This window comes from Lacerta agilis, chromosome 2, assembly GCF_009819535.1.
Source record: "Lacerta agilis isolate rLacAgi1 chromosome 2, rLacAgi1.pri, whole genome shotgun sequence".
Lineage (NCBI taxonomy): Eukaryota > Metazoa > Chordata > Lepidosauria > Squamata > Lacertidae > Lacerta > Lacerta agilis.
The window spans coordinates 17049777-17063903 of NC_046313.1; the positions used below are offsets into that span (position 1 = coordinate 17049777).

A 14127-nucleotide genomic window follows, 5' to 3' on the forward strand; every position below is an offset into this window, starting at 1 on the left:
TCTTAACAAGTCAGGGTATTGGGTTGTCTGCTCTGACCTATACTGTCTACTCTCTTCTTCTTCTTTGGTGATCACTCGTAGCCAAGTAAGATTGTCTTCCATAAACATGGTCTTAACAGTGAGTCCGTAAGTGTCTGTGGAGGCCAATTCTGGATCCACACATCCTTCCACAGTGGGGACATAGGTTTCCGGTCGGGAGTTGATCACAGTATGGATTTGCCAATCGTGCCTTCCTCTTAGCACATTTCTCCCTTTCGTCCTGAGTTCAAGTGTCTTCAAAGCCCATGACACCTTTGGTAAAGGCTATTCTCCAATTGGAGCGCTCGCAAGCCAGTGTTTTCCAGTTGTCGGTATTCATACTACATTTTTTTAAAACCTCTTTTGTTGACCACCAGCATTACGCTTTCCATTTTCAAGTTTGGCATAGAGTAGTTGCTTTGGAAGACGATAATCAGGCACCCGCACAACATGACCAGTTCAACGAAGTTGATGTTGAAGAATCATTGCTTCGTCACTGGTGATCTTTGCTTCTTCCAGTACACTGGAAGAAGTGTACTGCACTGCACTGCACTGTCTACTCTATCACCAGCTAGCTAATACTTTCAAGCATGTGTGCTACCACTGAACCATTGTTCCTTTCTCAAGCCACTTTTAAAAATGATGGTTGATGAATTGGCATCAGCCTCCTCTTGCTTTCTGTTGCAAGTGCTCCTGGGAGATCAGGGCACTAGCCAATGAGGTCTATGAACTCCCAAGTTTACCCTCAAACCCTCTCTAAATGAACCCTGATCAAATATTTCACGTAGAAACACCGACGAAATGTTTAAAGGGAAATAATTTTTGCATCATTTCTTCTCCGTTTACTTCTGATTGCAGAATTTGGTGATTTCACGAAGGATTTCCAAATATTTCTAATGACTTGACTCAGCAAGTTCAACCCCACATATATTCCATTGCTGGAGCCGTACTGGCTTTCTGCGCAGGAACTGCTGCGTGAAATATGACTCAGCAAATGCAGAGCCTGCAGCTTTCCCAGTCGAGAAAGAACAACCCCCCGTCTTCTCCCAACGCCGCTAAGCGACTCTATCGGAACCTCTCAGAGAAGCTGAAGGGAAGCCACTCGTCTTTCGATGAGGCCTATTTCAGAGCCAGATCAGACCGCCTCAGTCTCCGAAAGTCTTCAATGGTAATTTCTTCATTTACCCCCTCAATCAATTATTGCTGTAATACGTCAAATTAATCATGCGTTTCTCTAAGTTTAGATCCAGTAGTTTGTTCACACCCAGCTCTAGTAGGTATCATTTCTCCACTACGTTTTTACCCTCTCTGGATCTCTCTTTTGTTTACAAAATGCTGGAGGTTACAGTGGTACCTCGGGTTACAAACGCTTCAGGTTACAAATGCTTCAGGTTACAAACTCCGCTAACCCAGGTATCTGAAGAAGTGTGCATGCACACAAAAGCTCATACCAAGAACAAACTTAGTTGGTCTCTAAGGTGCTACTGGAAGGAATTTTTTTATTTTGTATTTTGTTTCCGCTAACCTGGAAGTAGTTGCTCCGGGTTGCGAACTTTGCCCCAGAATGAGAATGGAAATGCCGCATGCACACGAAAGCTCATACCAGGAACAAAATTAGTTGGTCTCTAAGTGACCCAGGTGGCGCTGTGGGTTAAACCACAGAGTCTAGGGCTTGGTGATCAGAAGGTTGGTGGTTCGAATCCCTGCCACGGGGTGAGCTCCCGTTGCTCGGTCCCAGCTCCTGCCCACCTAGCAGTTCGAAAGCACATCAAAGTGCAAGTAGATAAATAGGGGACGCTCCAGCGGGAAGGTAAACTGTGTTTCCGTGCACTGCTCTGGTTCGCCAGAAGCGGCTTTGTCATGCTGGCCACATGACCCAGGAGCTGTCTGTGGACAAACGCTGGCTCCCTCGGCCTATAGAGCGAGATGAGCGCCGCAACCCCAGAGTTGGACACGACTGGACCTGATGGTTAGGGGTCCCTTTAAGGTGCTACTGGAAGGATTTTGTTTGTTTGGTTGGTTGGTTTTGACTATGGCAGACCAGCATAGCTGTAGCTATGATTATCACCATCATTGCAGGAGTACTGGGGTTATGACTGCAGCCTGCCTATTTTGCTGGATGCTTTTGTTATCCCATCCTAATCCTCTTCTCACAATACCATCCTCATTCAACTCAGGGTTGTTGTATGAATGCTTTGTAATCATCATTACCATTAAGAAGATCAGAGCACAATATAGGTAGCCTGTTTAAATTAATGGCCCTAGCGAGTCATTCATTTCAGTGAGTATACCGGCAGCAAAAATTTACTTGAAATGTGTGTGTGTGTGGCTTGTTTTGTATCTCCTAACTATTACCATAGCACATAGCTTAGTTAGGTTCTAAGTATTTGTAACAAATGCAAATATTCGAAGTTCACAGTAGCTTTGCAAGAGAGGGGGATGGGGAGAAAATCAGAACAGCTTGGCCATACCCCTGTGACTTCACTAATAATAATAATAATAATAATAATAATAATAATAATAATAATAATAATTGTCCTCATGACCTCCTAGCTGCTCCATTAGGTCTAGTGGGCACCACCTGTCACTGCATGCAAGAATTAATTTCTTTTACATAATTCACTCAAACAATTGAGACGGATACAAATTTTCCTGAGCTGTGCCATTTGACTCTGCAGGCATGGGATTCTGTAATTATGTTCTTAAACCCTGCCATGTACTCAAAGAAAAAGGCTAGATCAGGATAGGGAGAGAGGGGAGATTTGACTGTAAGATCCCAAACCCGCCATCTGTAATGACAGTTTGTGTAAATGAAACGTTTGTCTTTCTTTGTTTGCTTTATTTTCACATAATGTTGATTTTGTGTCAGTTCAGTTCTTAGAAAAGATACTAAATTGAAATCTTGGTGGAGATGCACATTCTGTGCAATTTTCACACTCTCACACACCAAAAATGTGTCTTGTTCCATTTTGTTCCTCCTTTTAGGAGGATTGTGGGAGGGTGTAAATACCAATGGACTATTTTATCTTCCTGCCAAGACGCTGTAAGAATTTGTTTTGTGCTATAGTTCTAATCACAGAATAAGACCCAACTATTTTATTTCCTCCAACCCAGGAAAACACATTAGAAGTCGATAATGGTTTTGGGTCACTGCGACCTGCCCAACTCCTTTTCTTTACCAGACCCCAATCCCAAAAGAGAAGACTAGCTCTGATTATAGATGGAGTTGTTTATTCTCGCAATTTCTTTTCAGGTTGAAATCTCTTTCCCTCAAATAATTTGAGAAATCGCCAGTATCCACATCCAGCGACATCACAGTAAACTAGTAGCTTTCTAATAAAAACAAAAACGCCCGTTCAATATCACATTACTGAATTTCAGCATCAGAGTTTTTAATGCTACCTTTCAGTTGATTCTGACAGCCAACGGGCATCTCAAGATAGTGCTAGCTAAGTCTGTCTCATATGCTTTTTTCTAGAATGGATCTGAGATCTGTTCTGGAAAGCCTCCTGCCCTTGTAAGAACCTCCCAGGTTTGGGTCCGTATTCTGTCTCTCGTCCTGCCTTCTCATCCCTGTTTGCCATACAAAAATGTAATCACACCCATGTATTCTGCGTGCAATAAGACATTTATTGTTGTTGGAGGAGGAAGAGGAATGTTGTTGTTGTTGTTGTTGTTGTTGTTGTTGTTGTTGTTGTTGTTGATAATAGCAATATTATTATTCATCTCTGTGTATTCTATCCCGAACGGATGCTGCTGGGGTGAAAACAAATGTTTTGAGTTCCCAAAGTTATAGTTCAACCGCAGGGAAAGCCAAAAGAAAAAGAAAAAGAGTGTGAGCTTGAATTAAGAATCTTTTGACAGACTGCCGAAAACAGCCATGCAAATGTATCTATTTATAGTGGATACAGTGGAGGGAAAGAGAGGCAAGAAAAAATACAGAAAAAAGTAGGTGCTAGGAGGGTCCTCCTCTTCTCTCTTTTGATCCTTTTTATATACCTATGAATAATTTTAGACATGTTGAAGTTTACTGGGTTCCCATTGTGGGATGTGATACATAAGTAGCAGTGAAGTACAACATTCCTTGTTTTCCTTAAGGGGCCAGGTAGGAATTTGCCCACCAGGCTAACTGGCTCTGATCCGGCGGTTTTGCCTACCTCATAGCAATCGTCACAACTGGGCATATGGGCAATCCTTTGTTTTGGATGGAGAGGATGTTGTAGTTTCCGCCTGACCGGGGTATCCCATTAAAGGGATCTGGGGGGAGTGGCCATGTCTGCGTGCCCAGGCAGAACCAGGGCCGAAGGCACTCCCCCAAGAGGCAGTCCTTGCAGGGGTCACCCTATTTGATGTAAGTCTTAGGAACCCTTGTCTGGATTGACCAACATCACTTCCGGTGGGCGGGCTGGAAGTATTTAGATTGTCCCATGCCCAAGCCAAACCTCTTTCATCTGTAGTCAGTAAAACTGTGGCCTGGTTTGACACAAAACCAGACTTACTGGTCTCTTATTTATATGGGCTGGGTTATGGGAAGCCCGATGCCTAGCCCTGCAAGTTGTCTTGCTGTGCTTTAGTTGCCATATCAGGTATGGAAATCCACCCAAACACCATCCCCTTACCTTCTCGAATGCACAGTTACCTCCCAGATCCCCATTATTTTTATCCACAACTCGCAGCATCCCATATACAGTCCCTTAATTTGTTGAGTTTAGATGCTCTTAGAAGTGACATGAAACTTACCGGTATCTGCCCTTCCTGTTTATAATCCTGGATAAGAGTCATCTACTCTTCTCTGACCCTACTCCCAACATCACATGGTCATGGGGTAAAAACACACGGAGCCACTTCTCTTCCTCGGGATAGGAAATTCACTGGCGCAATAGTCTTCAGGGTGGGAAGAAGTAGTGATCAGACCACAGTACCCTAAAGCCAATTAAGCCAACATAAACATGCCATTCTTCTGGTTGTGAAGCAAGAGCATATGAGGGGAAATTATTTGGCCTGGTTTGTCCACGGTAGAACCAACTTTGTTTGGCCAGACAGTATTGTCACAATCTTCCCACAGAGCTCCCAACGTGCAGCATGCTCAACCTCAGCTGGGCCTAGCTGTGCAAATAATTCTCTCCCTTTTTCTTCCAAAACTAGCACAGTGCTACTAGCTAATTATCACAAAGGGATACTGAAAAAGGAATTCTGCAGAACTTGGCAAGGTACCACTGCAGAGCATTAGAAAGATGTTCTTGTAAACAAAAACCTGCAGGCCATATTATATTTCTGCACCTGCTTCTCTCCTGTTCAATTAAAAGATGGTGTGTTTCTTCACTGCCTAAGCCTTGTCCTTTTTTTGCCTCACTCGTGAACAGGAAGATTTGATTGCTCTTTTATGGGCTTGAACAGTCCATTGTGCAGGTGCTAGTACCTCCATCCCCATCCCTTGCTGTTCAACCTGCATTTATTTTCTGGATGCTTTGGAACTATAAAAAGGTAAAGGTAATGGACCCCTAGACAGTTAAATCTGGTCAAAGGTGACTATGGCATGTGGCGCTCATCTCGCTTTCAGGCCAAGGGAGCTGGCGTTTATCCACAGACAGCTTTCCGGGTCATGCAACCAGCATGACTAACCGCTTCTGGTGCAACGGGACACCGTGATGGAAGCCAGAGTGCACGGAAAAGCCATTTACCTTCCTGTCACAGCAGTACCTATTTATCTACTCGCACTGGTGTGCTTTCGAACTGCTAGGTTGGCAGAAGCTGGGACAGAGCAACGGGAGCTCACCCTATCACGCACTTGTCACGGTTGCTCCATGCGTCAGTAGCGGTTTAGTCATGCTGGCCACATGACCCGGAAAGCTGTCTGTGGACAAACACCGGGTCCCTTGACATGAAAAGCGAGATGAGCGCCGCAACCCGATAGTCGCCTTTGACTGGACTTCACTGTCCAGGGGTCCTTTACCTTTACCTTTGGAGCGATGAGACCATGCTGGCCATATCTGCACGGAATAATAAGCTAAGAACTGCGTGGCTTAATAAACCATCCTCTGCATGAGTTTAACACCAGTGTGGGCATCTAAACCCTTCACATAAATGGGTAAACTGAGAGTGGGATGCTGAATCTGACCAGTGGGCCATATCTTTACCTTCCCCACACCTTCATGAGCCAAGTTTGACAGGTGAGTGGAATTATAGCAAACTAGTCCTTTGCTTGTCCGGATGGAGGATGGAGGTGTGTGAGGGCATGTATAAACTAGCCTACCGTACAGAGGTAAAGCCAGTGTTAACTTTTGAGACAATGGGGAATTGATTCCCAAAGCAACTGCTGGTTCAGTAGAAGTATTTTCCTCAGGACCACAAAAAGAGTTAAAATAACCATCCCCCTCATCCCTGCTCTGGTCCCATTAACTGTCAGCTCCCCCAGGTGACACAATTTGCATTTTTAAAAGCCTACATATTATCTGCAAAGACATATTTAACAACAGCAGTAGTTTGACCTTGAATATCAGATCCTTGCTTCCCTTTTTCTTTCTTTCTCAGAGTGAAAAGGCAATGGCTGTATCTCCTCTGCTTCTATACAAACTCAAGAGACCTCAGCTGTTCAATCCACAGAAGATCAGATTTGCTTAAATTGATTTTTAAAAAAAACAACCCTTTGAACTGCCCAGTAAATGTATTTCAAAGTGAATAATAAAACATGATATAAGGCATTTTCCAGTCATTTGGGGGCATCTCTTGCCCAGAGACCTAGAAGTGGTGGTGTGTGGGTTGTTGCTGTTGCTTTTTAATAATAATTAAAAAAATGAATTATGCAAGATAATGCAGAATTCACTCCAACAGGCAGCTGTTAAGACCAATAATTTAGGAATGTTGTTAAGACTGAATAGGCATTACAGAGGTGACATATCTCATCATAAGAGCCCCAAACTTGATTCAGCCTCTGATTCATAAGCTGGAGGTGAACCAGTGATTAAAGTGACCTGAAAATGAGGAAACAGAAGCCCTAATCATGCTTTGCCTGAAGACATGAAGACTTAAAATGCGGAGAGCTGAGAGATGCACAGGCAAGACTCTCACGTGTTTAGTGCAGAGCTCTGAAAAGGAGAAAGTCTTGTCTTATCAGGGTTCCTGATTGTAGAAAGGACTCTCAATGTTCCCCCTCCACATTTTAAAGGTCTTGCATATTCAGGCAAATGTCTAACCCCCTCCCAAACGATACTTAATTCCCCCCCCCCAATGTCACAAAAACCTTTCTGTTTGGGCTGTAACTGATAATTTTGCTGGTTTTACAGTTGCTGTTTTATTGTGCTTTTATATCGGGATTTGATGTGATGTTTTGTGATATTTTATCATCAATCATGATTGAGACTGCATCAGAAAGGAGAACCCCCCCAGCCAAATTCAGTGGGGGTGTGTGTGTCGGGAAGCAAAGGAGTGGAAGAAAAAAAGTTTAATAGTTGAGCCAATGGCGCAAGTCTTTATTTATCTCCCTGTTCTTCTGCCCTTCATCCCAGTGGTAGCCTGGGACAGCTAACAATACAAATTTCAAACACAGTTTTTGTCGGAATACGTTTCACGGATCCGCCATGGATTTATATTTATTTGGTTATTTTATGAGGTTTTCGGGATCTATTTTTGGTATAACTACGCGCGAAAGTGAAAGTGAAAGCATAAATGAATAGTGTGGTTCACTTATGAGATTAATCCGCCTTTATTTTATAGTTCCGGTCATGTTCAAAGTTGTTAATGAGCGTTAAACTTGCTTCCCGCCTTTTTGGAGGGCAGCAACAGTGATTTTATTGGTTGAGACATTGATGATGATGTCACGTTTGTTCCCTAATAAAAGGCAGAGGCACCCCCACTTAGGCACGTTCAGTTTGGGTTAGGCACGTTCGTTCGTGCATTCTTTCCGTTTCGCTTTAGTTGGGTTTTAGTTGAAGTCAAGTTTAGTTTAAGGGATTAGGAGCGGGCTGGATGGGTTGGATGGGTTTTCTTTAGTTAGAGTTAGATCGCGGAAGATCATTCGGTTTAGTTTTAGTTAGGTTTCTTTTAGATTTAGCCTAGGGCTAGGCTTGCGGAAGATATTTCTGTTTTAGTCTTATTTAGCTAGCCTCGCGGAAGATTGGGCGCGCAGGGACTTTAAGCTTAGGAGAACTTAGCTTAGGGGACGAGCCTATGCGGGTTCTGCCGAAGCCACTAAAGATACAACCGGCGTCTGTCTTCCTTTGGGGTAAAGGGGGAGTAAAAGGTTCAAAGTAAAAATTTAATTTCTTTAAGTTGGTCCATCTATTCAGAGTCAGGGTATATTTATTTTCACGAGGCAACTTTTCATTAAGAAGGCAACTAGGAACTCATACACCTTCGGAGTCATCAATTGGCTTACTCAGCTTCCTTCGGATTGTGAGACTTGGCCGGCGACCGTGCTCAAAAGCACGCGGAACGCTGGCCGCTTTCCCCGCAACTGGTACCTCGTGCATGATCAGTCCAAGTTCGTGCACGAGGAGCTCCAGCACCCAAACCCCGACAAGTTTTGGGTACAGAAGGAAAGAGAAAGAAGTAGAAAAAGAGACTAAGCTTCTGTATCTGATTTTTTTTTTTTTTTTTGTATAATATTTGTACAAAGGTAACAGTCACATCCATGGCTCTGCCTGCCAAAAAAAGTTGTATCATGGAGGAACATCACTCTCGGGTTGAAAAAGGTTCTGCTTCCTTGTTTTAAGTGTGTGTGTTTCTGTGTGTTTATGATTGAAAAAATAAAAATAAAAATGTGAGGAGAGATGCTAAGATGCACAGTTATGTTGACATCTTTTGTGTTGTTGTTGTTTTTACAAAAAAAAAAATCTCATGTGGATGAACAGAACTTTCAGTGCTGTGAAGCCATGCTGGAAGCTGTGGAGCAGCAAGACCTGGACGCTGTCCAGATTCTCCTCTATCAATACACACCCGAGGAGCTGGATCTCAACACTCCTAACAGTGAGGGGCTAACTGCACTGGACGTCGCCATCTTGACAAATAATGTGCCTATTGCCAAGATTCTTTTGAAGGCTGGGGCAAAGGAGAGTCCGCACTGTGAGTATGGCAGGATGCGTACTGTAGCTAAGTTGTACAGAAAGGGGCCAGGCAACCACATTGGGGAGCTGTGTCAAGACATAAGGAAGCCAGGTGCATGAGGACTTGCATATGATAATCGGCACCACAGAGAGAAAGATGTCATGTGGCAAGGCCCAGGCATGATGTACAGAGGGTACAGTCCCCTGTGGCCCATGTTTAAATCCCATTAACATGAGTGGAAAAAACAGAGGCTAACTTGTAAATCATGCCTTAGGATATTTAGGCAAACATACTTACTTCAAAGTATCTATTATCCAGTTACAGATTATTATTATTATTATTATTATTATTATTATTAAAAAGCTTGACAATTGGGCACAAATTCCATTCAGCTCTAGCTGTAACTGGATAATAGATGTGTGTGTCATCAGACAAGCTTGCTTATCAGAACCTTGCAAATGGAGACCCATACACCTATTGCTTTTTGAGTAGCTAAATTTGCTCCCCACCAAAAAAAGGACTATATCAGAGGTCAGCAAACTTTTTCAGCAGGGGGCTGGTCCACTGTCCCTCAGACCTTGTAGGGGGCCGGACTATATTTTTTTGAGGGGTGGGAATGAATTCCTACACCCCACAAATAACCCAGAGATGTATTTTAAATAAAAGCACACATTCTACTCATGTAAAAACACCAGGCGGGCCCCACAAATAACCCAGAGATGCATTTTAAATAAAAGATCACATTCTACTCATGTAAAAACACACTGATTCCCGGACCGTCCGTGGGCCGGGTTGAGAAGGCAATTGGGCCGCATCCGGACCCCGGGCCTTAGGTTGCCTACCCATGGGCTATATAATATAGTCCCCAAAATGCACTGTGATTTCGATATTTTGTAAGAATTGCACAGAAAGTCTTCTGTGCACGAATGAAAGCCTCCTTTTGATGTGATCAGCACCTAGCGCTCCGTTAGCACTGCGTGAATGCTAACCAGTGAATTAATTTGTCCAGTTGAAAATTCAGCGGGATGTGGGGCTGTGCGATAGATTGCGACCTTAGAGTTTGCCTGTCCTTTAATAGCACCGAGCCACACGAGATCCTCGAGCAACTGCACAATAAATTAGACAAATAAATAAATCCAGAATCTGGAGCCCTGGGAACTGTGCTTTTGGTCTCGCAGGATCCCAATGAAAGCCAAATGAAGTTCGCCGGGCCCTGGCTGGGAGAGGGGGAAACTGACAGCGAGAAACAAATGAAATCCTTGTATTTTCACATGTTTGGTTGTGCTATGTCTGCTTTGCTGGCTGCTACCGAAGGCCGACTCCTGTCCAATATCAGCACTCCGCTAATACACTAAGAGCACTTCACAAGTGGCTTATGAAACTGCCCTTTGTCTTCTTTCATGGGACGGTCTCAGTCCGTTTTTTGTTCTTGTTTGCTTGTTTGTTTGCGAGGGGAGAGCGAGCGGCTTGCCAAGGCCCATTAATCCATGACACATATTTTGACGCCTTACCTGTGGCTAAAAATACACCAATGCCTACAGATTTCGCTCGAGACCGTCAATGCCTATATTTAGGCCTTTCCCAGCATGTCCATAATGAAACCGTGTTTTCAGGGGTCCGGACCGAGCAGACTCTGCCATTAATTTGGAGTTAGTTAAATTAACAGCATTTAGTACTGACCTGTCAATCTCTGAGCTCCAGGAAATTGCACCTTGAGGCTACTAATATTGCCGATTTTTTTTTCTCCACTGGACTGTGTGTGTATGTGAGGGTGCATTACTCCCCCCATATTTTTTTTAAAAAAAGCCAGAATTGGTGCACCTTTATTGCTTTGCAATGTCCACAGCACTTACATTATCATTTATCCTGGGCTCTTTTAACCTTCCCAGGAGATTATTTTCATCCCCAACCCCCCTTGTCCGCACCCCACCCCCACTCCTTGCATAGTATAGCTGCTCAATGAAAAGAGTTGTGTAGTTTTATATTTATTTGTTTATTTTTCTGTCATGGTTCGTGACTGGGGGGGAAAGAAGTGTGACAGGGTTTTGGAGTACGTGATTGACGGCTGAAGCAACATTCATTAGGCATGACAGATCTGCAGGAAAACACAGTCCTGAGTGTTCTAAACAGCAGTGGGGGGGGGGGAGAGGGAAAAAAGACTAAACTAATTTTTCATTGACTTCATCGGTAAACAAATGTAGTCTGATGGCATGCGGGGGCAATCATAAATTATATTCATTTCCTGTCATTAATGCAAACATGCCTATGAACACAGAGAATGCGAATCTATAACCACTTCATTTCCATTAAAATAATAATAATAACACTGCACTGCACTTATCGCCATTTTTTAAATTTGGCGTCTCGATCCATCTAGGGGCCACCTGAAGGCTGAACACTGCTTCTTCATACCCATAACTTCAGCAGGTCAGGGAATTGTGCAAAATGATTGGGTGCTGCTTGTGTGATTGGGAATTTTCAGTTACCATCCAGCAGTTTGGCACCACCAGGGAGCCGCATCTATTTCCCTTTCTCTCTTCTCCCTGCCCAGCGGCTGATCAGTGATACAGAGGGCCAGACTTACACAAAGGGTACACTCATAGGGACGCGGGTGGTGCTGTGGTCTAAACCACTGAGCCACTTGGGCTTGCCGATCAGAAGGTCGGCGGTTCGAATCCCCACGATGGGGTGAGCTCCCGTTGCTCGGTCCCAGCTCCTGCCAACCTAGCAGTTTGAAAGCAAGCCAGCGCAAGTAGATAAATAGGTACCACTGCGGCGGGAAGGTAAACAGCATTTCCATGCGTTCTGGTTTCCATCGCAGTCTTCCGTTGTGCCAGAATCGGTTTAGTCATGCTGGCCACATGACCCAGAAAGCTGTTTGTGGACAAATGCTCAGCCTAAAAGCGAGATGAGTGCCACGCCCTATAGTCTCCTTTGACTGGACTTAACCATCCAGGGGTCCTTTACCTTTTACCTTACAGGGTACACTCAATGTGTAGTGAGCAAGTACATCTAAGGTTGGGATGGGTTTTTTATTATATTATTTAAAACAAATCTTTTAAGTTGATGTAATTTTTAGCTGGATTTGTTTGTGGGTTCATTATGGTACCAACGGTTGTTATAAGGCAACCTGGAAGTTGTCGTGGAAGACAAGATATAATTGTTCTAGATTAATAAATAGCCCTTAGAATCATAGAATTGGAAGGGACCCAAGGGTCATTTAGTCCAACCCCCTACAATGCAGGAATCTCAACTAAAGCGTCCATGACAGATGACCATCCAACCTCTGCTTTAAAACCTCCAAGGAAGGAGAGTCCGCAACCTCTTGTGGGAGTCAGCTCCACTGCCAAACAGCTGTTACTGTCAAAAAGTTCCCCCCCCCCCAAATGTTTAGTCGGAATCTCCTTTCTTGTAACTTGAAGCCATTGGTTCGAGTCCTACCGTCCAGAGCAGGAAAAAGCAAGCTTGTTCCCTCTTCCATGTTGCGACAAACCTCCCTGCCAACTTCCCCTCTGTTACTAAGTGTATTATTTCTGAGGTGTTCAGGGTCACTTTTTCTATCCACCCCCACCTTGATTCTTGAGGTCCGTCTGTGCGGATAATCCCCTTTTATTATAACTAGGGATAACTTAGCTGTCGTGGCCTGTTATATATATATATATATATATTGCTCTGGGCTCCTGGGTTAAGAATACCTCTCAGCTCTATCAGTTCTGGGGCTCTCTCTCATTAGATCCCCCCACTGTGTCAGTTAGCTAAACCCTTTTAGTAACTGTGTAGCCTTACCAAGGTTTCTGCCCTTTTGCCCCTCCTGAGTGAAACTCCAAGACACAAACTATCACCCTGCAGGTCAGTTTTGCCTTTTCCCTGGGTTCACCTCCTCATGAGCACCCATATATGGCTGGACCAAATAAATGCCTCTTTTCTCTTGGCTCAACAAAATCAAGTCTTTATTCATTTCAGAACATCATGTTTCGCGTATTTCAATAGTTCATCAGCTTAGTTACATCTAGAATATAAACTCTTTCAGTATAACAGACTAATCTTCATCCTATCCTAGCCTAACCACCACTATCCTGGCCCCACACCCATCTTCTCCCTGTCTCCACAAACACCCTCCCTCTTCTCAACTGCCAAAACGGCCATTCCCTCCTTTTAAACCGGGGATTGCCCCGTCCCCAAGGATGAACTGTCCATCAAGACGAAGGTGGCTTAACTCTTTCTGCGCTGGGATGTCATACCTCCTCCACCCTAGGGCCAATCCGTCACACATGTGACAGCTCTTAAGACATTTGTAGATGGCTCTCATATCTCCTCTCAGTCTCCTCTTTTCCAGGCTAAACATACCCAACTCCTTCAAGCGCTCCTTGTAAGGCTTAGTACCTCCTATGTTCTTCCTGTGTTTTGTTCTTCAGACTCTCTTGCAGTGTGATAGAGTATGCTGGTGGGGCTCCCCTTTTGGGTCACAGCTGCTTGGCAAAAGTTGTCCCGCACACTGATCTTTCTCCCCTGCACCTCACCCTAACCCCTGGACAGCGGATGAAATTTGCGATTTTGCCATGCAAAAGTCCTAGTGCTAACTTCCACATTTCCCTTCCCCTGCTAGTTGTCAGTATGGAAAGCAGGTCGATCCATCTGAGCAACTTGGTTCAAGAGGCTCAGCAACGAGTCAGCGATCTGTCTGCAGAAGTGATGAACGAAGGGCTCAGCACAGACAGCTCCGAGAAGGAGAAGCAGCTGAAATCCTGGGAGTGGAGATACCGACTCTACAAGCGCATGAAATCAGGCTATGAACATTCCAGTAAGAAAAACCAATTATTCGTCCTCACTGGCATTCATGCAGAGCAGCAGTAGACCTCAGTCTTAAAACCAGGGGGACTGGTACAGATAGAACAAGTTGCCTCCTGGAACTTAAAGTATTGTGGGTGATGGGATTCAAGTAGACCTTATCTAGTTCATGAAGAAGACAGGACCCATGTTTCTCATAGCTGTAAAGCAGCCTCTGCAAGTACATGATACTTTCTTAAGGCTTCTACTACTAAAAACAGAAGACACCTACATTTTTAA

The 14127-nt window shown here is 44.1% G+C and overlaps 1 protein-coding gene across 1 annotated transcript in view; it reads left to right on the forward strand.

The window, feature by feature from the left end:
• Positions 1-945: 945 nt before the first annotated feature.
• The window catches only part of ANKFN1 (ankyrin repeat and fibronectin type III domain containing 1), a 106612-nt gene continuing 93430 nt past the window's right edge, over positions 946-14127 (forward strand). Inside the window, exons 1-3 of the mRNA XM_033138735.1 lie at positions 946-1186; positions 8868-9078; positions 13667-13861. Coding sequence (XP_032994626.1) covers positions 1001-1186; positions 8868-9078; positions 13667-13861 — 592 coding nt within the window. The 5' untranslated portion in view covers positions 946-1000. The remainder of the gene's footprint in view (positions 1187-8867; positions 9079-13666; positions 13862-14127) is intronic.